This window comes from Carcharodon carcharias, chromosome 7, assembly GCF_017639515.1.
Source record: "Carcharodon carcharias isolate sCarCar2 chromosome 7, sCarCar2.pri, whole genome shotgun sequence".
NCBI classification, from domain to species: Eukaryota; Metazoa; Chordata; class Chondrichthyes; order Lamniformes; family Lamnidae; genus Carcharodon; species Carcharodon carcharias.
In genome coordinates, this window is record NC_054473.1 from 154,320,096 (window position 1) to 154,346,007 (window position 25,912).

Below are 25,912 nucleotides of genomic sequence, written 5' to 3' on the forward strand. Positions count from 1 at the left end.
TTCCTTTGGAGCAGAAAAGGCTAAAGGAAGATTTGATGCAGGTGTTCAGAATTAGGAGGGCTTTTGAGAGAGTAAAAAAGAGGAACTGTTTCCACTGGCAAAGGAGTTGGTTACCAGAGGGGATACATTTAAAATAATCAGGAAAAGAACCAGAGAGGAGATGAAGGGTTTTTTTGCTTATCAAGATATGATCTGGAATGCACTGTATGAAAGGGGGCTGGAAGTAGATTCAATAGTAACTTTCAAATAGAAGTGACTGCATAGGAGCAGGCCAACTGGACAATGCCAGTGTGCATGCTTCATACAAGCCTTCTCTAACAAAAAAATTGCTGGTCGATGCAGAGAGCAAGAACGTGGGACTAGTCAGATAGCTCTTCCAAAGAGGCGATATGGGTATGATGGGCGGAATGGCTTGCTTGTGCTGTAAAATTCTATGATTATAACATATCCTTGAGATGCTGCCTGTATTGTTCATTGTTATGAATGTGCTTCCAGAGAGGGGCATCTTGATTTTAAATTATGTTTAGGATACTAGTATTCAGATGTTTAACACACAAGTACAAAATTTTTTTCCCTGCTATTTTAGCAACAATGAATATATTATAAGCACCAGATTTATTACACTCCCTGGCCACTGTTTGATGCTGAACCAGACTGTTTGCAGCCATGACATCTTATTTGACCCCAACCTGAGCTTCCAACCTCATATTCTCTCCAAGATTGCTTTCTTTAATTTCCACAACATTACCTGTCTATGATCCTGCTTCAGTTCATCTACAGCTGAAACCCTCATCCATGCTTTTACCTCTAGACTAGACTATTCCTGTCTGGCCTCCCATCTTGCATCTTCCATAAACTTGAGCTCATTCAAAACTCTGCTACCATAACGTAACTTCCTTGAAGACCTGTTCAGCCAACACCTCTGTGTTCGCTGACCTGCATTAGCTCTCAGTCCATCAATGCCTCAACTTCAATATTCTCATCCTAATTTTCAATCCCTCATGACATCTCCCCTCCCTATCTCTACGACCTCCTCCAGCCCCGCAGATCTCCAAGATCTCTGTGCTTCTCTTCTTCTGGCCTCTTATTCATGCCCAATTATTATTGCTCCTAAATTGAAGGCTATGCCTTCAACTATGTTGGCCTGAAGTACTGGAATTCCCCCCCCTAAAACTCTAAATCTCTCTACTTTTATCTCCTCATTTAAGATGCTTCTTAAAATATACCTCTTCCTATTTGTCCTATCCTATGTTGTATTTTGTTTGACAGTGTTTCTATGAAGTGCCTTGGAATGTTTTAGTGTTAAAGGCGCTGCATAAATGCAAATTGTTGCTGTTACCTGTTGTATGTTAGCATCTCACCGCATAATTTCAAGAACAAGAATTTGAGAGCCTTTTCCTGGTGTTTTCTTTTTGTTTAGCTTACTTTCTTTTTCTCTGCTTTTTTCACTTCTGAATTATCTCCTAAAGAGCTGACAGACTGGAAGATCAGGCTCCTGAACTGTGCTACTCTTGCTGGGAGATGGAATCTACTGACAAACAGCCAAGAACTGGTTAATATGGGTCCCCCATCATTTCAGGATTGTTTGGTTGACCTAATGAGAGGCAGAACCTCCACTCACCTCTGGCAGATCCAGGAATTGGCACTACTCAAATAGATAATTCTCACTTCCCTAGCTGAGTTGGGACTGGCATCCAACTGAATAATGGTATACCATGTAACTCTTTCAAGTACAAACCCGTTTCCATCTGTTTCAGATGAAGTTACATTATTTCATAGTTTGCCATTGTGAGATTTGAACTCTTGATCTTGGGGTTACAAACCCAGTACCATAACCACTTGGCTATTTAGGCCAAGCATGGTATACCATGTAGGATAAGGCACACTAAACTCCACTTGAGTGCAAATGGAGCACACCTAGAGGGTCCAGACAAGAGGTGAATATTTTTCACTTAAAGTCTTAATGGGATATTTCAGGACTTCCAAGAGGTAATAGCTGCAGGCTCAGTGATAGCTGATTTTCCAGGTGCATGGGGCAGGCAGATACCAGAGTTATGCACACAGTGCTGCATGCATCTGTTAGTTCCATGTAATTAAGTTCCTTATCACTGACCCTACAAATTTTGCTAAGATCAGTGCTGGAAGACACCAAATGCAATCCTAATGCAAATTTTAAAACTTTATGGTGCCTGTGTATGCTTACATATTAGAACTGCATTCTCTGAAGCAATGTAATGTTGGTGATTAATAAAAGTATCTTAAGGTAACTCTGGACAAGCACTACCAATTGCTTCCAATTTTGTGTTTTCTTTTGTTATATCTACAAATATTTGTTGACTTCTAATTTCTTTGGAACTTGTTAATCATAAATTTCCTTTGTATGAGATCAGAAGGCCCAGCAGCAATTTAAAAAAGAATGTCTTAAATTGCACATACAATAGAAATGAGAAAAATCTATTTCTTAGAATTTCATGTGATGCTAGCAAGGAAATGACCACTGCTTTCCAAAATTGATTCCCTCTAATTACTGAAACATTAGTCCAATCTGCCCTGGCCATGAGATTTACAATGATGCTCCAATCATTTAAAATGAAAACTACTCAGTGAATAACATGGGGGAACAAAATATCTCTATGAGGATAATTATTCAAAATAAATCACCATTACATGTTTTCTCATTATTAAGATAGCAATCAGTAATGGTAAAATTTTGATTATCCAAACCACAACTATCATTAAACAGCACCAGATCAGCTGATAACATATCAGATTATAGCTGTTTAAAATAAATGGAGAAATTGTCTATTTCCCATGGCAATTTATGGCCCACAAACAAAATCTCAAAAATAAGCTATCTTAAAATATGCAACTCCTAAGAATGTAATTTTATAAACTGGTTATCTGGTCATTTATCCTGTTTGTGGGACCTTTCTACACATGAACTGGTTGCCACATTGCCCTAATCGATGGCTGTGTAATTTCTGCCTATTCTTTAATTAATGCTTTGGAGAATGCTCCATAATCTCTATGTTAGGGCTATATAGATACAATCTTTTAGTGTTTAGTTAAAATGTAATCTCATTTCCGCCTCAGATTTGATGGTCCAACATATACAGTGACACAAATAATTCTCCATTTAATCCTCTCTTCTCTGAATGTTGCTTCCAGCATTAACTGTTGGGATTGCAGGCTCCATATTTTGTAGGCAGTAATTCACACAACAGGAACTTTTGCCTACAGTTCACAAAGGCTGAAAGCCCTACTACTAGTGCTGGAATCATCTTAAAGAGTGATCCTGTACAGTGTAAAAACAACAAAAACAGAAAATGCTGAAAAAACTCAGCAGGTCTGACAGCATCTGTGGAGAAAAAAAGTTAACTTTTCAAATCCCTAAGACTGTTCTTTAGAGCTGCGGCAGTGTAAAAGTAGCTGGATTTAGGAGGGGAATTCCACAAGTAATAGGGAATGGATGGCTATCAAAAGTGATAATAGATGGCAGTTGAAGGAGAGAAAACTGAATGGCATCAAAAGGAAAGGATATACTTGCCATTAGAGGGAGTGCAGCGAAGGTTCATCAAACTGATTCCTGGGATGGCAGGATTGTCATAAGAGAAGAGATTAGGTTGACTAGGCCTGTATTCACTGGAGCTTAGAAGAATGAGAAGGAATCTTATTGAAACATAAAATTCTTGGCAGGGCTGGACAGACTGGATGCAGGAATGATGTTTCCTCTGGCTGGGGAGTTTAGAACAAGGGGTCACAATCTCAGGATATGGGGTAGGCCATTTAGGACTGAGATGAGGAGAAACTTCTTCACTCAGAGAATGGTGAACCTTTGGAATTCTCTACCACAGAGGGTTGTGGAAGCCAAGTCACTGAATATATTTAAGAAGGAAATAGATTTCTAGATTCAAAAGGCATCAAGGACTATGGGGAGAGAGAGTGGGAGTATGGCATTGAAATAAAGGAACAGCCATGATCATATTGAATGGCTGAGCAGGTGCAAAGATTCAAATGACCTAGTCCTGCTTCTATTTCCTATGTTAATAGGTGCTAATGAAGGGGAGCAGGTAGCAGGATGGAGTGGTACTTTGGTTGGGGGGAAAAGTAAAGTGCCAGCGTTAATTGAAGGAAGCAGGGAGAGTGCAAGCAATGAAATAGGAAATGGGGAAAAAAGTAATAGCATGAACTGGAAAAATGGAGGAGGGATATCAGCTGAATGAGGTTGGGGTGGGAACAAATGCCTCATTGAATTGAAAAATTGAATGAGAAGGACGAGAGGGTAGGAGGTGAAGGGAAAGGAGTAAAAATTTGACCTTATTGTGTCTCTTCTTTTCCTCAACTGAGGATTCCCCTCCACCATCAGGACCCTCAACTGTGTCTGCCACATTTTCCGCACTTCTGCTCTCACCCTTTCCCCTCCCTCCTAGAACCCCCCACAATAGCATCCACTCCACCAGCCTCTGTATTCAATGGATTATTTTCTGCCATTCCGCCACCTCCAGTGTGATGTGACCACATCTCCATTCTTCCCCTTTCAGCATTCCGAAGGGACTGTTCCGTCCATGATAGCCTGGTCCACTCCTCAGTCATTCCCAACACCCTGTCCCCTTCCTATGGCACCTTTCCATGCAAACACAGGAGATGTAACACCTGCCTTTTTACCTCCTTGCTGGCCAAGGCCTCAAATAGTACTTCCAGGTGAAGCAGCACTTCATGCGTACTTCTTTCAATCTAGTCTCCACTATTCACTAATCAAAATATGATCTCTACAATGGGGACACCAAACACATATTGGGCGACCACGTGGCACATCTCCATTCAGTCCACAAGCATGACCCCAAGCTTCCAGTGGCCTGTCATTTTAATCCTCCACCTTGCTCTTGCTGATTTTTCTGTCCTGGCCTACTGCACTGTTCAAGTGAGGTTCAACATAAGTTTGAGGAGCAGCACCTCATCTTTTGATTAGGCACTTTACAGCCTTCTGGACTCAACATTGAGTTCAACAATTTCAGACCATAATCTGTGGTCCATTTTGTTTCCTTTGCTTGTTTCATTTTTTTTAGGATAGCAGCACACCTGCTCCAAGCATATTCTTTGTTTCTTGCCTCATCACTATTTCCTTTGGCCCTGGAAAACTAACTTCCGTCATTGAATCTCTCCTTTTGTCCTTGTCCTACCCACCTCTTGGTCAAACCTACAATATTACATTTCTAACTTTTCCCAGTTTTGATGAAAGGTCATCAACCTGAAATGTTAAAACTATTTCTCGCCACAGATGCTGCCATAACCTGCTGAACATTTCCTGTCATTTCAGATTTCCAGCATCCGCATTATACTGCTCATTTACTAGCAGATTATTTTTCTCGTTTCATTGAGCGAGTGGTCCTTAAGCTTCCAGTTCACCAGAAACCGGAAAACTGAATTTCTGACCCACATGTGGCTCCGGTCCAATGACAATTTGATTGATCCTTCCTTGCTCAATTAGGGACTGATGACAAACAGCAGTCTAGCGACTGACACCCATACACATAGCTACCGCTGCAACTTCAACACAACTCATTATTTAAAAAATAATCAATTCGCCAAATGTCTGTGACCCCAATCGACTGGCAAGTCTGTTGAACAACACTGACCTACGGATCCGAGTGATAAAAAAGCCTTAGGTACCACGTTCAACCTGTAAGGTAGTGAGTGAGTTAGGGCAGCAGCTTTTATACTCTATAATTGTAATCCAGCAGTTCTCAGGCCAGAAAAGGCAGATCAGCCAGAATTAAAACAGAATTACCTGGAAAAACTCAGCAGGTCTAGCAGCATCGGCGGAGAAGAAAAGAGTTGACGTTTCGAGTCCTCATGACCCTTCGACAGAATTCCCGCTCCTGTTCGCCATCTAGCGACTTTGCTGAAAGGTGCCAACAGCAGAGTGGCCCATGAGCACGCACCGTCTAGACTAACATCTGAAAAGGGGGCGATTTTTAAATGTGGTGATGGAGAGCTGTCAACGTCTATCGATCCACTAGCAGCAACGGTTAACTCTTTCAGGAAAATCAGTGCTATTAAGTTAAAGAAATAGACATTCCATTTAAACGTGCGCAGGTTTATTTTGCACATGGGCAGTGAAGGTGGTGGGCTGGAAAGAAATAAAAACATTGCAGTAAAAGCTGCGTAAAATGTTCTAAGAAAAATCAAATACGGTTTAAACGTCCTTGGAGACGTCTTTAAAAGTGATTAAATAATTTTGCCTTTTTCCTTTGGTAACGCCCATGATAGTTGATGATTGACGGTAGTCCACAGAATCTTTTGGTTAAAGAATATCCACCAATCGGCAGAGTGGAGCAGTGTAGCAGGCACGGTAATTCCGCCAGAGCTGTCAGACATTTAAAAGGAATACGTTCTCCGTTTTAGCACTCAAATTACTAATTTATTTATCCAGTAATGAGGCAATTTTACTGGGGTCGAGAGAGTACCACACAGCTTTAATTAAAAGATCTCCAGCAACAGGCAGCGAGTTGGGCAAATAAACGCCTATCGAGTAAAGGACCTGGGAAATGACTAAAGTTCACATTTTGTAAAGTCATTAACTATGAGCTATCACAAGCTAAAGGTAGCGGTCATCGGCGCAGGGGCGAGCGGACTCTGCGCTGCTCATCACCTGCTGGCCAGGCCACAGATCTTCGCTCCCCCTGTGGTGTATGAGCTGTCTGACTGTGTTGGGGGCACCTGGGTTTACACAGACAGAGTGGGAAAAGATGACAATGGCCTGCCTCTACATTCCAGCATGTACAGGGACTTAAGGTAATATGCATCACGCGCACAACCAACAGAAAGGTAACTTGATTTATCAATTAGATAACATTTCATGAACTAAAACCTAGATCCTGCTGTTGGTACATCAGCGTGAGCTCTCGCCCTCCTAATGGCCACTGGATTATGCCTTCGCCGACGAGTATAATCCAGGTGACCGGAAGCGGACCGTTTTTTGTTTTCCTGCGTGGTAGGTTGCACCATCTGGTGGTCGTGTCAAGTCAGCAGGTACAGTCAAGCAGGAATGAACCTGCTTTTGTCTTCTTGACCGCATAGATGTGAGAAGCTTTCGGGGACACAATATTTAAATGCATGTTTCCATTGCATATATCCAGTTGCTCAGATTAACCAATCTTGGTGTACTAATTTGAAATTCATCTCCCAATAAAACAATGCTGGAAAAATCTTTTACCACTAAAATTCAAACAGGAAAAAACTGTAAAAATAAGTAAGCGCCATTTGAGCTGGGTTACAGGCGCTTTGTATTTCCAGAGCTGGGTGGAATAATGCCGTGGAATTCAAGTGATGTCAATCAAAGTGATTGGAAATTTGATTTCTCCTTTTTGTTAAAGGTATCTGAAACAGTAATTTCATTTTTTTTTGTTTTTGGGGAGTGTTCATATTAGTATGGAATTATCAAAAATAACACTTACTTTTGAAATGTTAGTATTTTGCCCATTTGATCAGAGCTATAGGCTATAAAGCTATGATGATCTCTTTAAGAGGGCAAAAATGGAGAGCAGAAGGAGGAGTAGACCTAGTAATTGGATGGCAGATGTCACAGTGTGCTTGCAGACAAGCTACAGTGGGATGGGTGCTTGGCCTAAATAGCCAAGTGGTTATGGTACTGGGTTTGTAACCCCAAGATCAAGAGTTCAAATCTCACAATGGCAAACTATGGAACAATGTGACTTCATCTGAAACAGATGGAAACAGGTTTGTACTTGAAAGAGTATCAAGAGTTCAAATCTCACAATGGCAAACTATGAAACAATATAACTTCATCTGAAACAGATGGAAACGGGTTTGTACTCGAAAGAGTTACAGTGGATGGGTAAGGATGTTGCAAGACAAATGGGTGACATACCACGACAGCAGATATTCTGTGGGAGTAGCTGCAGGGAGGACTTTTGAAACTCTACATTCATGTAACAATACTTTGCAAAGGCATGGATTGGACTCTGAGAATGCAGAGAAGGTTAGGGAAAGTTACTAAAGATTGGTAAGAGGCAAGTTTTGAAAAGGCTTATGGAGATTGGGTTAGACAGGCATTTAGGAAGAAAATCCCACAGTGCTGATCTGTGGGTGTGTTTGGGTTGAAATGCAATCACGTAACAGAGGTCACATGACTATGGTAAGACAAATAGGATCTTTCTTACATGATTGCATTTCAACCGCCCCACTTCTTTGAGCAGAGTTGGTGGTAGACTGAAGAATATGAGAACTAGATGAAGTTGTAGAAATAAATTTGTAGAAATAGTTGGAGCAAGGCCAGGCCAAGGAGGAAGAGGATTTTGAATTCACATTCTCCTGTGTCTGAATGCAAATGCTTTATCAGTGTTGTGGAGGATTACATAGCTCCTGTGTCTACCTGTACTAATTGCTGTAGACTGAGTAGAAACAAGAAGCCATAATCAGAAGAGACAAATGAAGGTTTTGTCTTGAGCCAGATGAAAGCCAAAGGTTCAGTTTCATGTCTGTACTGCATTAGCCAATTTTAATGGACAGTGGTAAAGATACTCAAATTGGTGCCAGCACCCTTGGGATTTAAATAAGTAAGGGATGGAGTGGTACAGAGAATTCATCCAGCTGATTACTGCCACTGACAATTGCAGGAAAATGTACATGAGAATATTGGATGTAGCATTGTCATGATATAACCTGCAGTTGATTTGCATGTGATACTGTCTCGGTTCACCCATGGTAATCAAAGGCTATTGATGGCTGCAGCAATAGATATGTGCCCCAGCTAAGTCAGGAGAGGAAACTAGGGAGAATAAAAACCTGATAATTCTGAACTTAGATGTAACTGAAATTGTGAAATTAGTATCTCCTGCTAAACAATGAAAATTTAAGCAGTAACCTTCAGTTGATAAGTCAGAAATGGCAAAGAGAATTCTGTTTAAATATTAATAGAAATCAGTGCTATTTTATAAAAGTTTCTATTTTGTATTACTATTTAAGATTTCTATATAGTATAAACTTGAAGGATGTAGAACATCCAGCTTTTATTCAGTGCTGCAGTATGAAGCAAAGTCAAGAACTGATAACATTAAGCCAATTAACTCGAATAACATTTTGGTTGAGCTACTTGAATTTCAAGGTAACCAAATTTTACAATCTAGTAATTTATACAAATGATAGTAATAACTGTTTTAAAAGTGCTAACTTTTATTCTTCTATTCTGCTGTCTGCTTGGCTCACAATAATATTTTTGTTTATATTTTCACCCTGTGCATTCCAGTCCAGGGAAGTCTTGTGGCACAGTTGTAGTGTTCCTACCTCTGACCTGAAGCTCTGGGTTCCCACTTCAGGACTTGGAAGGTGTGTTTGTAATGTGGCCAGATAGGTTGATTAACAGCCTGTAAATCCTTTCCAAAATACCTGATGGCAGGCGGTAAGATTGGGAGAGCTTCCTGGTCAGCCATATTCCAGAATGCAATGGCAAACAACTGTAGTACTTTGCCAAGCATAATCATGGACCAGCCCAATTGAAGTCCATGTCATCAATGCCCCCTCAGGGCATAGTACTTGAAGGAGGAAGTAAAAAGGATTTTTTAAGATTTGTGCCATCAGAAAAGACATATTATTCTCTCTGCGGATGTAATTGCCTAATTGTGGACCATTATAATTATAGCTTTCTCAGAATGGTAGATTGACCATCCTTAGCAGATAACCTTATGACTTGATGTCCAGTTTTACTGCATTTGTAAATCAGTTCTCTAAGTTGAACTGTAAACTTATTTAACGAGACTTAGTTTGCAAAATGTTATTCTCCACTGGTGGTGCAAAGAGGGTTTTGCAGTTTTTACTGCTTGAGTTTGATGTACTGTTTTTCTAATTTTGTTCCTGATTTGGTATCTTCCCACACTAGTTTATTTACACACTGTCCTCCTTAAATGATTGAGTGAAACAGTGAAGTTTGCAATCATCTTGGTGCAACTGATCAGTTCCAAGGAGATTACCCAAGCCATGCACAAAGGGATTTCTAGTTCCAGCTTTTCCTTCCTTCCATAAATAACATAAAAACACATGACAAATGATCCTTTTATGAAATATATTAGGGAATTCAGAAGAAACTTCTTTACCCAGACAGTGGTGAGAATGCGGAACTCTACCAGTGGTTGAAGTGATTTGTATAGATGCATTTAAGGGGGAGCTATGAGAGAGAAGGAAATAGATGGTTATAATGGTAAATTTAGATGTGGAAAGATGGGAGGAGGGTCAAGTGGAGCATAAAGACCAGCATGGACTGGTTGGGCAAAAGGCCTCTTTATGTGCCGTATAACCTATGTAAGCTTAAACCTGAATATCAATCATGCCTGAATTGGAATTTGATCCCAGTTGTGACTGCAATGTTGTAGCTAACAGACTGTCCTAGATTTTATTTTTAAACAAAACTTAACAGGGGTGGTGGATAGTGATGGGTGGAGGAATGATATTCCCCCAGTAAAATTAATAGGAACAGTTAACAGAAAGTCAAGTGGGGGTAGGGTGGGTGTAGGATAAAACAGCTTTGAAAAGATACGTATATGAGAACTTTTTAAAAAAAAATCTATGCCAGTCAGGATCTGGACAGACTTGCATGTAGAGATTGCTGAGTAGTTCACTTTTTACCCTGCTGTTATGAGCTCTCCACTCCTAAAGACAAACTGTGACTCAGCATTAGCCTCTGGTGGATGTAGAATTCTAGCTGTGTACAAGTGGACACCAGATTTGGTTCCAAAAATAAACTGTATCTGATATGAATACAGTAACTTTACTTTGGGCTTCGAGTGTTGCATTTTGTCTGACTGGCCCCAGTGTACTTTAATGACTCAAGTGTAAGGACTGTTGAAAATCATTAATTTTGTGCTTTTAAAAAAAAACAAAAGGAACTTGGTACCAGCTGATCTGAGAAATGCAGAAGGGCTTCCTTCCGTTGCATTAAGTCATAACCCCAAATTTCTTGCTTAGTAATGCCTGATAATTATTTTTTGGCAGCAGGAATGGAAAATGGACAGAATTTATATCTTGTCATAACCCTACACAAGTTGTGCCCTGACGTATTTTCTGGTTAATAGGGCCAGCAGTAATGGAAGTCTGGCTCAAACATTTCATTTCAATATTTGGGATAAGCTCCAACAACTCATCGACACCCATCTAGGACCCTCCACCCCTGCCTGTCACTCCATCCCCACCCCATCTTCCAATCCCAGCCCCGGCCGTGTATTCACTATACACCCTGACCTTCCCCTCTCCGACGCTGAACGTTCAGTGGTCAGCAAAGGACTTAGTTTCATTTCCTTACGCCCTCATCTCAATGAATTTTGGGCTCGGCACGATGCTGAACTCTTCTTCCACCGTCTTCGTCTCCGTGCTCACTTCTTTGGGCAGGAGTCCTCTCCCCATTCAACGGATCCTTTTACCCACCTCCAATATTTTCCCTCCACCTGGACCCCTCCTTCTGGATTCTTACCTTCTCTTGATCTTTTCATTGAGAACTGTCGGCATGATATTAGTCGTCTCAATTTCTCTGCTCCTCTCACCCATTCTAATCTGTCTCTCTCTGAACTTACTGCACTCTGTTCTCTCAGGTCCAACCCCAACATTATCATCAAACCCACTGACAAGGGTAGTGCTGTTGTTGTCTGGCGCACTGATCTCTACCTTGCGGACGCTGAGCGTCAACTCGCAGACACTTCCTCCTACCTCTCCCTGGACCATGACCCCACCACTGAACATCAAGCCATTGTTTCCAGGACTGTCACTGACCTCATCTCCTCTGGAGATCTTCCTCCCACAGCTTCCAACCTGATAGTCGTCCAACCTCAGATGACCCGCTTCTACCTCCTACCCAAAATCCACAAACAGAACTGTCCCGTAGACCGATCATGTCAGCCTGCTCCTGCCCCACGGAACTCATTTCTCGTTATCTTGACTCCCTTCTCTCTCCCCTTATCCAGTCCCTTCCTACTACATCCGTGATTCCTCTGACACCTTACGTCACATCAACAATTTCCAGTTCCCTGTCCCCAACCGCTTCTGCTTCACCACGGACATCCAATCCCTCTACACCTCCATCCCCCACCAGGATGGTCTGAGAGCCCTTAGCTTCTTCCTCGAACATAGGCCCGAACAATCCCCATCCACCACTACTCTCCTCCATCTGGCTGAACTTGTTCTCACACAGAACAATTTCTCCTTTAACTCCTCTTACTTCCTCCAAGTAAAAGGTGTGGCTATGGGTACCCGCATGGGCCCCAGCTATGCCTGTCTCTTTATGGGGTATGTGGAACATTTCTTGTTCCAGTCCTACTCAGGCCCCCTTCCACAACTCTTTCCCCGGTACGTCGATGATTACTTCAGTGCTGCTTCATGCTCACGCCGGGACTTGAAAAATTAATTAATTTTGCTTCCAATCTCCACCCCTCCATCATTTTCACATGGTCCATCTCTGACACTTCCCTTCCCTTCCTTGACCTCTCTGTCTCAATCTCTAGTGATAGACTGTCCACCAATATCCATTACAAGCCTACCGACTCCCACAGCTACCTCGACTACAGCTCCTCACACCCTGCTTCCTGTAAGGACTCCATCCCATTCTCTCAGTTCCTTCACCTTCGTCGCATCTGTTCTGATGATGCTACCTTCAAAAACAGTTCCTTTGACATGTCCTCCTTCTTCCTTAACCGAGGTTTTCCACCCACGGTTGTTGACAGGGCCCACAACCATGTCTGGCCCATCTCCCGCGCATCCGCCCTCCCGCCTTCTCCTCCTCTCAGAAACATGATAGGCTCCCCCTTGTCCTCACTTATCACCTCACCAGCCTCCGCATTCAAAGGATCATCCTCCGCCGTTTCCGCCAACTCCAGCATGATGCCACCACCAAACACATCTTCCCTTCACCCCCCCCCCCACCAAACCCCCGGCGGCATTCTGTAGGGATCGTTCCCTCCGGGACACCCTGGTCCACTCCTCCATTACCCCCTACTCCTCAACCCCCACCTATGGCACCTCCCCATGCCCACGCAAAAGATGCAACACCTGCTCCTTCACTTCCTCTCTCCTCACCATCCAAGGGCCCAAACACTCCTTTCAAGTGAAGCAGCATTTCACTTGCATTTCCCCCAACTTAGTTTATTGCATTCGTTGCTCCCAATGCGGTCTCCTCTACATTGGAGAGACCAATTGTAAACTTGGCAACCGCTTTGCAGAACACCTGCAGTCTGTCTGCAAGAATGACTCAAGCCTCCCTATCGCTTGCCATTTTAACACCCCACCCTGCTCTCTTGCGCACATGTCTGTCCTTGGCTTGCTGCATTGTTCCTATGAAGCCCAACGCAAACTGGAGGAACAGCACCTCATCTTCCGTATATGCACTTTACAGCCTTCCAGACTGAATATTGAATTCAACAACTTTAGATCTTGAACTCCCTCCTCCATCCCCACCACCTTTCTGTTTCTTCCCCCTTCCTTTTGTTTTTTCCAATAATTTATATAGATTTTTCTTTTCCCACCAATTTCCATTATTTTTAAATCTTTTATGCCCTGCTAGTCTTTCCACCCCACCCCCACTAGAGCTGTGCCTTGAGTGCCCTACCATCCATTCTTAATTAGCACATTCGTTTAGATAATATCACTACCTTCAACACCTCTGTGTTCTTTTGTTCTTTTGTCTGTGACATCTTTTGATTATCTGCTCCTATCACTGCTTGCTTGTCCCTATAACCACACCACCCCCCCAATTTCTCTTTATTTTCGCTCAGTTCTGTGGAAGAGTCATGAGGACTCGAAACGTCAACTCTTTTCTTCTACGCCGATGCTGCCAGACCTGCTGAGTTTTTCCAGGTAATTCTGTTTTTGGTTTGGGATTTACATGCCATTTCCACCATTATGGTACTGGATGTGAAATGTAAATTACAGATATCCATCCAGGGTTGCTGGACAACAGCATGAATATTGTAATATAAAAGTTTGGATATTTCAGCAATTTCTTAAGCTTTCTTTACTATTGGCAGTTCGTTGTCATGACCCTTTAACCAATTATTATAATGTCTTGCATCCAGCACTGTTAATGGCATGAATAGATTTCCAAATGGAACTTCCTACCCTTTTTGGCATGCCTGGAAGAAATGGATGACCAGTGAAAGTCTGCAAGGAAAGTCAGACTACAAAGGCGATCCTCTGCTCACATCCTCTGTTGCCTCAATTTTTGCAAACATAGTTAGTTTGACATCATTAGGGCTGGTATTTAAGCAGATGAAGGCTGCTTTTCTCAGGGGAAGCTGGGACAGCAGATGAAAGATATCACTAAGATATATGAATGCCTGATTAACATTAATTTTGGATGCTTCCTTGGAGCTTTTGGCAGGCAATTGAAGAGACCTCAGTGAGAAATTCTTCTCCAACTTCCCATGGAACATCAGACACACCCCACGAGCTCCAATGTGCTTACATTATTTTCCAGAACATTTTAATCTTATCTATTGTTTGTTGTGTTCACTTAATTTTCCAGAAATACATTTAATGCCTTCTTAAAGAACTGTAAGAAACCCATCTTCACTATCCTCTCTAGAATCCTAATCCACCCTCTGGGTAAGTTGAAAATTCCAGAATTCCAACCTCATTCCCCTGCTTCCTGAGGCTGTATAGGTGAATCTTAATTCTACCTGACCCCATAAGTTCAAACTCAACATCCACTGGCATGATGTTCATTTCTTTCATAATGTTAAATACTTTAACATTAAATACTTTAATCAGATTCCCCCGAGCAAATATAAACCCAACTCATCAAGTCTATCTTCATAACTCAATAGTCTTAGATCAGTGATCACACTTGTTGGCCTTTTCTGCAGCTTCTTCAGCATCTTGAGGGATCACTAAAACTGGACACAGTACGATAAAAATCTGTGCAATCCAACCCAGAACTCTATTTGCTTTGACCATGGCCTGTATCTTGATTACTGGATAAAAGTTCACTTCCTTAATTACCTTTAACTAATGCTTATCCATATTCTACTCTGTGGCCTTATTTTGCTTACCTAAGTGCATATCTGAACACTTGCCTTGATCAAAAGACATTTGCCAGTCCTGGGACCCAATTTCCCAGTCTATCCAATCTTGAAGATATTTAGATAAAAGTAAGACACTGCGGATGCTGGAAATCTGAAACAAAAACAGCAAATGCTGGAAAAACAAATCAGGTCTGAAGAAGAGTTACACGGACTTGAAATGTTAACTCTGTTTTTCTCTCTACAGATTCTGTTAGACCTGCTGAGTTTTTCCAGTATTTTCTGTTTTTGTCTTGAAGATGCTTTCCTGATTTATTTAAATCTATTTTTCATCTTACTTCTAATATAATTTATGGGTTAGATGGCTTCCTTCTGTACCATGAATTTTCTCTTTCTATTTTTCTGAGGTCCTTATTCTTTCACACAATTGGATGTAATATGTATATTTAATTGACATGCTATTTTCTCCTATAGATCCTTAATAAGTATAATGAAGAGAAGGGCGCCAACACTGAACTGTAAGGTACCCCACTTAGGTCTAAACTGCATTGGAAAACAAACTACTTAACATTACCATTATACGGTTCATTAGCCATTTTTCTTTATCACTCATTTCATTTTATCCCCTAAACCAAGAGTCCTGATTTCCTAACGCAAGGTGAAAGAGTAACCAACCATGATTCATATTTCAGTGAATGTAATTATTTTGATGGAATATGCAGCAGAGATAATGAACCACAAGGCCATGTTCACAAAAGAATGAATATTCTGAATGGAAAAGCAGAGAGAGGTAATCATTGCAGATTTGCACATGGGATTGGAAGAGCTGTAGAGGAAGGAAGGTTAAGTGGGATAGGGACAAGGTAACAGGAATCAATCTGAGAAATATCTCCAACAAGGTAGATGCTGGGGCAGAGGATGGAACAGTTTGGGATTGCTACTATGGAAGAATCCAGGAATAAATACTGTGAAGAATGCCAAAGGAGACAGAGATAAATCGTAGGTTCTAAAGGTGGGGAGGGGGACTCTACACTCATGACAGAAGAGGAGGAAGCTGAGGAATAATGAAGGGTAGGAGGAGCGATATTTGACAGAATAACTTGGCAAGAGGGAAGTGAAAAAGCACATATTTAGTTGAAAAGCACAGAAGGCCCAAAACAGGAGAAAAGAATTGTGGGTTCCAGTCTACTGCAATAGCCTAAATATGTAGGCAAATTGAGAATTCCGTTTAAAAAAAAAAATTCCATTGATGTAAGCAGGGAATGCACAGAATTGGATAATGTACCTGAGAGTAAGAGGTAAATCAAGTCAAAGTAAAAAGAGTGAGGGCCGGGAAGAGGCATTGTAAAAAATTCCTAGCTACAGTCGAATGATAATGGTCAGAATTGATGCCATCCAACTATAAGGAGAGCTCCAGTTGAAAAACAGGGATCAATAAAGAAACCAGATATCAACCACTTTGCTTAAATAGTGGGTTAGTGAGTAATGTGGAAGCTGTATCAAAGTTTTTATTCTTTCATGGTATGTGAGCATAGTTGGCAAGGCCGGTGTTTGTTACCCAGCTCTCATTGCCCTTGAGAAGGTGGTGATGAACAGCATTCTTAAGCTGTGCAGTCCACCTGGAGTAGGGACACCCACAGTGCTGTTAGGAAGGGAGTTCCAGGTTTTAGACCCAGCAACAATGAGGTAATGGTGATATAGTTCCAAGTGTGTGGCTTGGAGGGGAACTTGCAGGTTGTCAATGTCTTATTAATTACATATTAAGGTTTAATGGCAATTACATTGTAAAACAGGAGAAGGGTATTTGTACACCTATAAATGGGATAGCTGGGACATGGGGGCAGAGGGTGGGGGGTTGGAGTAGTATTGACTATGAACTAAGCCAATAAACTGTCTCCAGCCAAGAAAGCACCTGTGTCTTAGTTTTAACTTCACCAACTGGTGTGGATCCGATTAACACAAGTGGTGGTGTTCCAATGCATCTGCTGCCTTTGTCCTTCTGGGTAGCAGAGGCTGCAGGTTTGGAAGGTGCTATCGAAGGAGGCTTACCAAGTTACTACAGTGCATCTTTTATATGCTACACACTGCTGCCACTGTGCAACAGTGTTGGAGGGAGTGAATATTTAAGTCGGTTAAAGGGGTACCAATCGAGCAGGCTGCTTTGTCCTGAATGGTATCAGGCTTCTTCAGTGTTGTTAGTCTAGATGATAATCAATCTTTGGAGAAAAAGGAACCCGTTTGGAGAGATACAATCTTGAATAGAAAAACAGCAAAGATGGGTTGGTAACAGATTTTAATTGAAATGAGATTCAAGGAGCCTGTTTGGGAATGGTAGGATCCTGGTAGATCTACAAGATATTGCTGAGCCTCGTGGTGAAGACAGCTATGAGAAGGTGAGACACAAAGAGAGACCTTCAAGGTGAAATGGGTAGGAATATAGAGTTGGGGAAAAAAAATGAGAAAGAGGAGATGGCAAGATTCAATTAGTGGTACTGAGGAAGTGCTGCATTGTTAGATACTGTTTCTCACATGATATAAAATCAAGGCTCCATCTGTTGAATTGGGCATGCAAGATGTTGTGATAATAAAAACAAAAAATACTGGAAATACACAGCAGGTTAGGCAGCATCTGTAGAGAAAAGCAGAATGTTTCAGGTTGAAGACCTTTCATCAGAACAGAAGGATGATAGAAACATAAGAGTTTTTAAGCCAATAGAAGGGCAGAAGACAGTAAGACCAAAAGGGAAGGGTGGAGGGCAGGAGAAACTAATTAACAAATATTTCGAGATGTAAAGGCCAAAGGGAGTGGTAATGGGTATAGTAAAGGGCCTAAGGTTGTGTCCAGATGAGGTGTGAATGGCTATGTAGCAACAACATGAAGGGATAAAGAAAAAAGCAAGTCAGCAAAAATAAAACAAATAAAATCTTATGGTATCTTCCTTTATCTTCAACATGCCCACCTGGCATGTTTGACAGCGCTCTGCAATGTGTCCAATCTATTTCTTGCACTTCCGTTCCCATCTCTTTCCCCACCCTCCTGGAACCATGATAGGGTTTCCCTTGTCCTCATCTTCCACTCCACCAGCCTCTGTATTCAATGAGTCATCCTCTGCCATTTTCCCCAACTCCAAAGTGATGCCACCACCAAACACATCTTTCCCTGCCCTCTCCTTTTTGCTTTCTGAAGGGACCGTTCCCTCCATGACACCCTGGTACACTCAGCAGTCACCCCTAGCCCTTCCCATGGCACCTTGCCATGCAATTGCATGAGATATGAGATGCAACACCTGTCCTTTCGCTTTCCTTCTCACCATCCAAAACACCGTTTTCAGGTATACTTCTTACAATTTAATATAGGATCTGATGTTCACAATGTGGTATCTTCTACACTGGGGAGACCAAATATAGACTGGGTAACAGCTTTACAGAACACCTCCATTCACTCCGCAAGCATGATTCCAAGCTTCTTGTCGCCTGTCATTTTAATTCTCCATCCTCCTCCCACGCTGACCTTTCTGTCCAATGAAGCTCCATGCAAGCTCAAGGAACAGCACCTCTTCTTTTGTCTTGGCATTCGAGCCTTCTGGACTCAGTATTGAGTTCAACAACTTTAGATCATAACCTCTGCCCCCATCTTGTTCAATGTATTTTTTTGGTTGTCTTTTCTTTTTGCTGCTTTGTTTCTTTCTTTATCCCTTCATGTTGTATTCAGGTGGCTGCTGTATAGTCATTCGCTCCTCATCTGGACACAACCTTTATCCCTTTACTATACCTATTACCACTCCCTTTGGCTAGTGCACCATGGAATATTTTGTTAGTTAATCTCTCCTGCCCTCCACCCTATCACAGACCTTTCACTTTTGTTCCTCCTGCTCTTCACTCCCACCTCCTTCCTTCCACTAGCTTAAAAACTTTTACATATCTATCTTCTTTCTGTTCTGATGAAGCGCCATCAACCTGAACCTCTAACTCTGTTTCTCTCCACAGACACCGCCTGACCTGCTGAGTATTTCCAGCAGTATTTGCTTTTATTTTAGATTTTGAACATCCACGGTATTCTGCTTTTGTATCAAGATCTTGTGATACTATTCAAAAAAGAGCAATGAGTTGTTTGGTGTTCAGATCAATGTTCATTCCTCTACCAATAACATTGAACAGATTAACTGATCATTTATCTCATTGCTATTTGAAAATTATGAAAAAAATCTGTGTTTATGTGCAAAACAATAACCACAGCTCAATTGGAATCCAATGATGTGTTTTGCTATATCCTAATAACATGAGCAGCACTATAGAAATACAACCTTTTTCTTTTATTTCTGACTGTAATTTGTCGATCTCCAATTAATCTTAGCATTTGGGATAGTCTTTTACCTGTATCTTTGCCATCATACATCATAGGTGCATAGATGCCAGAACCTGAAATGGAAAAATAATGGTGGTGGTGGAAAAGTAACAAATTCAGCTTTTGGGCATTTTCTGCCCCATAACTGTCTTTGGCCATAAAAAACTCAACACTCGGGGATAAACAAAATAACAAATACAATTGTAAATAAAATTCAAAGTTATGGATGGTGCTAGTATCTGCTTTACTACAGTCCTTCAAAAAGTAATACAATAGTGAAGGAATCTACAGGCACAGGCTCTTATCCAACTAAAAATACAAGACACCAAGAAAAGTACTAGAAATGCTGGAAGTCAATACTGGAAAACAAGCATGGGAGAAATAGTCTATCAATATCTGAAAGTAGAATAAAACATTAACATTTCAATGAACTCGAAACTAAAATGTTAACATCTTTTCAGATAGTGATAGACTAATTGTATTGAATAAAAAGATAAAGCACAGAAGGAGGCCATTTGACCCATTGTGCCAGTGCTGGCTCTTTTAAAAAAGCTGTCCAGTTATTCCCACTCTCATGCTTTCCTCAAAGCCTTACCATTCTCCCCAGTTCAAGAATTTGTCCAGTTCATTTTTGAAAGTTATTATTGAATCTGTTTCCAGCGCAGTGCATCTGAGATCATAACGATTTGCTGCTTAACGTTTTTCCTTACATTGCCACTAGTTATTTTGCCAATTGCCTCAAACTTTTATTTTAGCTCGTAACCAACATATTTGTCTGCTACCAGGATCCGATTTGTAATCAGCCAATGGGAGTTCATTAAATTTTATTCTAAAGGGTTCAAAAAGTTTAAATTAATATGAGCAAGGAGGGGTAATTTTCAACTTCATGCTCCTGCAAAGGAACTTCAATGCTAGAAATGTGTGTCATAATCTCAGATTGGCACTGTTTGTGTTTTCTCTGACCATTAATTTAAACGGTTGAAAAATAAAGCACAGCGTACAACCAAATTATTGATACTTGTCCCTAATGGCAAGATTCCCCACTGACAGCCCAAAGTCTGAAATTGCCTTCTATAATATCTGCATATTATTTTTTTAAAAACTCATTTGTTGAGTGACATGGTATTTAATTCCCAAAGTCTGATTTTGCTTTTGTGTCTCATCTTTTCTTTAGGACTAACCTTCCAAAAGAGGTCATGTCCTTTCCGGATTTTCCATTTGACATTCAACCCCCTTCTTTCATTCATCATAGTGATGTAAAGTCATACCTGGAACGATACACTGATCATTTTGAAATTCAACCCCACATAAAGGTATCAGTACTAAATTTTGCACTATTACTTCTGTAAAGTATAAAAATTGTCACCTAAAATAGATGGAACAGGAACCAAAAAGAGCATGGGAAATGCTGCATTGTTAAGAACATTACCCTTTCTCTAAGTCACAGAGCTGGACCTTAGTCTTTTCAGTTCTGAACTGTTAATTGGTTGGAACTCCTTCCCAAAGTATAGTGACAGGAGTTCAACTTCAGACTGAATGACATTGCTGTTAAAGCTGAGGAGATATTTGTTGTTTAACCAGACCATTGTTCTAGATAGCAGTTCTTAAACATGTATGTCCTTCCCTGAATTTTGTCAGGCAAAAGTGTTAAGGGTTACGGAACCAAGACAGATTAATGGACTTGAAATACAGATCACCTATCATCTAAATGGCTGGTGAAACAGGTTCAAGGAGCTGAATGTCTTATTCCTCCGATTGCTATGTTGTTCCCTTTTCCACCTCTCAGTGTCTTTCATCATATTTTCTGTTGGTGAAACATACCAAACAACCTGTTTACAGCTTCTACCTTCAGCTTCCTGAATCAGTTATGCAGGATGTGGCTGGGATTTCTTCTTCCTCCTTAAGAACAAATTATTAAGGCTCATTCGGTTGTCCCATGTAGCAGACTGATGTGTCTACAACTGGAATGCAAGGAATATTGAATTGGGTGAACAGGTTGTACACCAATTTGTTTTTGGTCAACAATTCGACATTTATCCAATTTAGTGAGCTTAAGTATTTACCCATTTTATGTGCAAGTTTTGCTAGACTGCAGATTTGAGTCATTGGCCGATTTAGCAAATGTCCTTTCACAGTGAATGGCATAATCTGTTATTCAGTGCTGCACATTGTTGCAAAATACAGGGAATCACTGATGGTTCACAAGAAACAAATCTGAAGCCCTTGAAACACAAGTGTAGCAAAGCTTTCAATTACACAATGCACCTTGACTGTTCCCTACTGATGCATGGGCATTCTGTACACATTTGCTTTAAATAGCCACATCCCTTTAATTTTCATCAGCTATTACAATTTTGTGAGTATTCTTTCATTTATGTTCCTTCCACAAGGCTCATGCTGCACAGGAAGCATGTTAAAATAACATTCATGAGCTGGCTTTGCAAAATCTGGTGAGAGGGAAGCTCATTGTACCAGTGGTGCAGATTTTGGGCTTGTGCAGCAGTCTTAGTAGCTATATTTTGCTAGGATTATTGAAATATCCTTTTTAATCTCCACTAAATTTCTCCCTTTACACCCCACGCTATAACCTTCCCATTGCCATCCCCTCCTGTCTATCCAAATCTTTAGCAAATTGCATGGTGTGAATACTTGCCAAATCTTTTCACAGTTTTGCACATATGTTGAACTACTGAACCCTGTTTTTGGAACCACTGGAGATGCTCGGAACTCCTGGGAAGTAACATCTTTGAATCTGAACAGTCATTATCGTAGCACAGAGAGATTTGATTCTGTTATTGTTTGTAACGGGTGAGTCTGCAGTGTTAAATTTTAACAATGAGAAATGCTTATTTTTATTGCCAAGATATCTGAAATAAATTTAACAGTAATTTGTTTCTCCATATCTATTTTTCATGTAATTTTGACAACCCATTTTCTCACAGTCACATTTGGCTCAGAGAATGGGTTGGGGTCTAAATGCTATCTGATGTGAAGCATTGTAGCTGCAAGACATATTGTCTATCAATCTAATTTAATACATTTATCACAGCTGAAAGAAGCTGAATGGAGCTGCCTACAGACTGCTGTAAATGGGATTAACTTTGCTACCATTGAATACATTTAATAATTTATTCGTAAAACAGGTGTATGGTGAGCACTCCCCTTTATAGTGGTCAAGATTTTATGATAGCAATAATGGTGAGACTATTAGCACTTGACGCTATTACCAAATAAAGTGGACAACAACTTCTGGAGTTCATTCGTATGCAGTTAAACACAGAAATCCCCAATATGCTTTCTGTATTTTTCCTGTTTCTCTCCCAGCTTGTTACATTGGTATCTTGCCAATAGGTTCAGCAGTAAAACACATGAAAGATGTGAATTTCTGGTACTTGCCCACTAGTTAACCATGAAACAAGGGCAGTGAAAGTTAGGGCTTGTTCGTTCAGGTGTAAGTGAAATTTTGAATGGTGCGTTAAATCTTAATTACTGCCAAACAATGTTTCTGGCCCAGAACATTTAATTTTGTACATGTGGAGTGCCATTCCCTCAGAATTTATTGTTGAAGATTAAAAAAAACTTCTCTATCTAAATCCCATCTTTCTTTGCCTCATTATTTTGCTTTCTGCACATGATTTTACATTGAATTAAATATTCTAATTTATACTTCATGGGTGACACACTGCATGTCTCCATGAAGATTCTTCAACCTGCTTGGTTGAAGAGATATGCTGTTGCTGCTTTGTCACACATGCCACAGATCCCCTGTAGAGGACGCCGTACTGTGAAGGACCTCTAATTACCACAAATTGCTGATGAAAAGCCCACAAACTCTGTGGGCAGCTGTAAGCATGAAGAATAGTGAGCGCTGTTTCTTTGCTGCTGACCACAAATTCCATGCCAGGGTTTCCTTAATAACAAAACTGCAATAAATGAGAAATTTGTAAATAAAACATAAAAATATTAATCAATTGCACATAGGTTTATAGCAAGCAAAAGATCTAACTTAGTTAATGAGCTTTTGTAAATCTTTGAAATGTTTTGTTATATTTAGATGGCTTGTAAAACTTTACAATAATCAAGTTCTTCCTATGTTTTAATTTGTATTTGCAGCCACTATTCTGACCCTTTCATCCCTCACATCCCTGAAATTGAACATTTCAAAGGACAGAAAATGCACAGTCATGAGTACAGGTTTGCTGAACCGTTCACTGGGAAGAATCTGGTTCTGCTTGGTGCTGGTCCATCTGGAATTGATATAGCATTGGAATTGTGCCCAGTTGCAAATCAAGTTGTCTTGGTGTATAATCATTTGCCGATATCCTCACCGCTGCCTCCAAATTTCCTGCAAGTCAAAGGTTTGAACAGATTTTCAGAGACTGGGGTAATTTGTAATGATGGAATGGAGTATCCTGCAGATACGTTCATGTTCTGCACTGGTTATAACTATTCTTTTCCTTTTCTTGGAAAAGAAGTGGGCTTAAAGGTCAAAGATCACAGAATTACCCCACTTTACAAACATATTGTCCACACCACATTTCCGACTCTCTTTTTTATTGGTTTATGCAAAACTGTTTGCCCTTTTCCTTTGTTCCACAACCAGGTCACATTTGTTTTGGCATCTTTGGATGGTACCTATAAGCTACCATCTAAAGCTGAAATGGATGCAGTTACAGAACATGAATACCAGTCCTCTTTGCAAAGTGGAAGTCCTCACAGACATTTTCATAAATTGGATAGTCTTCAGTGGAGTTACATTGCTGAATTAGCCCATTTATCCAAAACTGAACCCATACCACCTGTAACAAGAGATCTATATGAAGCAAACAGGAAATTAAGAAAGCAAGATCTGCAAAACTATAAGAGGTTTAACTACAAGATAGTAAGCCATGATACATGGATAACAGTGAAGCCTAAACCATTATAAAACGGACTGCCACTTTTTAAATCTGCATCTTCCAGCCACCAGAGTATAGGCCAACAGGATAAGTTCTGGGGAAACCATAGTGCAGATTTTCCCATCCTTGTGCATGGTCTTATCAGAACTGCTGTGTACAGTATACAGAGGAAAAGTGGGCAGGGAAGATCATATATCGTAAGGAAACCTATATAATTTCTTGTCCATTAATTTAAATGGAAGGAAAGTTAGGCATGCTGTGTATAATCCTTCCTGTCCAGTTTTTCTCTTCACAGTAAATGAGCACTGTAAATGGCCAGCTGTGGTAGCTGGAAAATTTGTTCAATGTGCCATGAGCACAAATGCAAATTGTTGTCAAAATAATGCAGAGAAGTACTGCTGCTCAAAATCTTTGAATCCCATTTCCTATAAAGCCCCAGGAGCTCTGGCATTGCATCAGTTTGCTTTCCCTTTGCTAGATGTCATTTGCTTCTTGCTATTGTTGCCAAAGTTTGGGATAAATCTTTGAGTCTGTATACAGAAGTAGCTTAACTTGGACAGAGGGTAGAGAATCAAATGTTCTGTCATCTGCTGAATTGTTCAGGTTTCCCAGAAGCCTACTTAACAAAATTCTGGTCTCCTTTTCTAGCTAAATGTGCAAAAGAGAGAAAGCTATAGATTTTTGACCATGTGATGACAGTGATGATCAATTCTTTGTTGAATGGGTAGCCATGTAGACAACAAATAGGTAAAACCATAATAATTATACGACAGGCCAAGACACAAATTGTAATTTTGCATTCAGTGGAAAGTGTGAGCTACAGCTGTATGTGAATAAACTATACCCTTTGACCCACGAACTATAGCCTGCAAAATAAATGGGCCAGCATTTCTACACCAGCATCTGCTAAAGGCTTTAAATACCATACAAAATGAAATAAGCTATTCATTATTGTTGATGCTTATTTAGCTAAAATGTTTGTTGCATAAACATGATGCCATAACTTACCAAATTTGCCTTTGGTTGCTAATATGTACGCTTAAGGAATGCATGCAGTATATTTTCTACATTATGCAGAAAATGATGAAGAAGCACAACCAACCCATAAGAATTGGATTTTCCTCTTCTGACCTTGGTCACTTAAACCTTCACATCAATGACTATTTGGATATTTTCAGGAGAGCAGATGAAGACTATGCACAGGAATTTACAAATATGCAAAAGTATCTGTAGATGTGAGTCCTAGCAATTACAAGAATGTCACTTTTCATTTCACAGGCACACCTCTTGAGATTTTGTGAGGTGATCAAACTGTACTGCCTACAGGACTCTTTTTCATAGTAGCAGCTATCTTTAGTCCTATTGAAAACTGGGATTCTTCTTTCAATTCATAGACAACCCAGCTACAGTACACACAATACAAATACTGTATAGGCTTACACTTCAAGCATTCCCTCTTAGAGTTGCTGCTGGTATTTTTGGAATCATACTGAGCAAGAACAGGCACCCTGAGAAGGAAAAAAAATATTGATTTCCATCAAACCTGCAAGGAAGAACTGATATAATTCTGATCAGCTTTCATTGGAAACAGAGATATACAAAACTCTGTTCTGAGCAGTAAAGATTTAACTAAAATAATTGAAAACGTCAGT

The 25,912-nt window shown here is 40.5% G+C and overlaps 1 protein-coding gene across 2 annotated transcripts; it reads left to right on the forward strand.

Moving 5' to 3' along the window:
- The first annotated feature begins 6,313 nt into the window (after positions 1-6,313).
- Positions 6,314-25,263, forward strand: zgc:77439 (uncharacterized protein LOC378987 homolog). Of its 2 annotated transcripts, none has more exons than XM_041192612.1 (4): positions 6,314-6,352; positions 20,537-20,675; positions 22,031-22,170; positions 23,476-25,263. In XM_041192612.1, the coding sequence occupies exons 2-4, from the start codon at positions 20,559-20,561 to the stop codon at positions 24,287-24,289; spliced, it is 1,071 nt and encodes a 356-aa protein (XP_041048546.1). In that variant the 5' UTR covers positions 6,314-6,352; positions 20,537-20,558; the 3' UTR covers positions 24,290-25,263. The 2 variants fall into 2 exon arrangements, with proteins under 2 accessions (XP_041048546.1, XP_041048545.1); XM_041192611.1 differs by lacking the exon at positions 6,314-6,352 and adding an exon at positions 6,377-6,795.
- Positions 25,264-25,912: the final 649 nt, after the last annotated feature.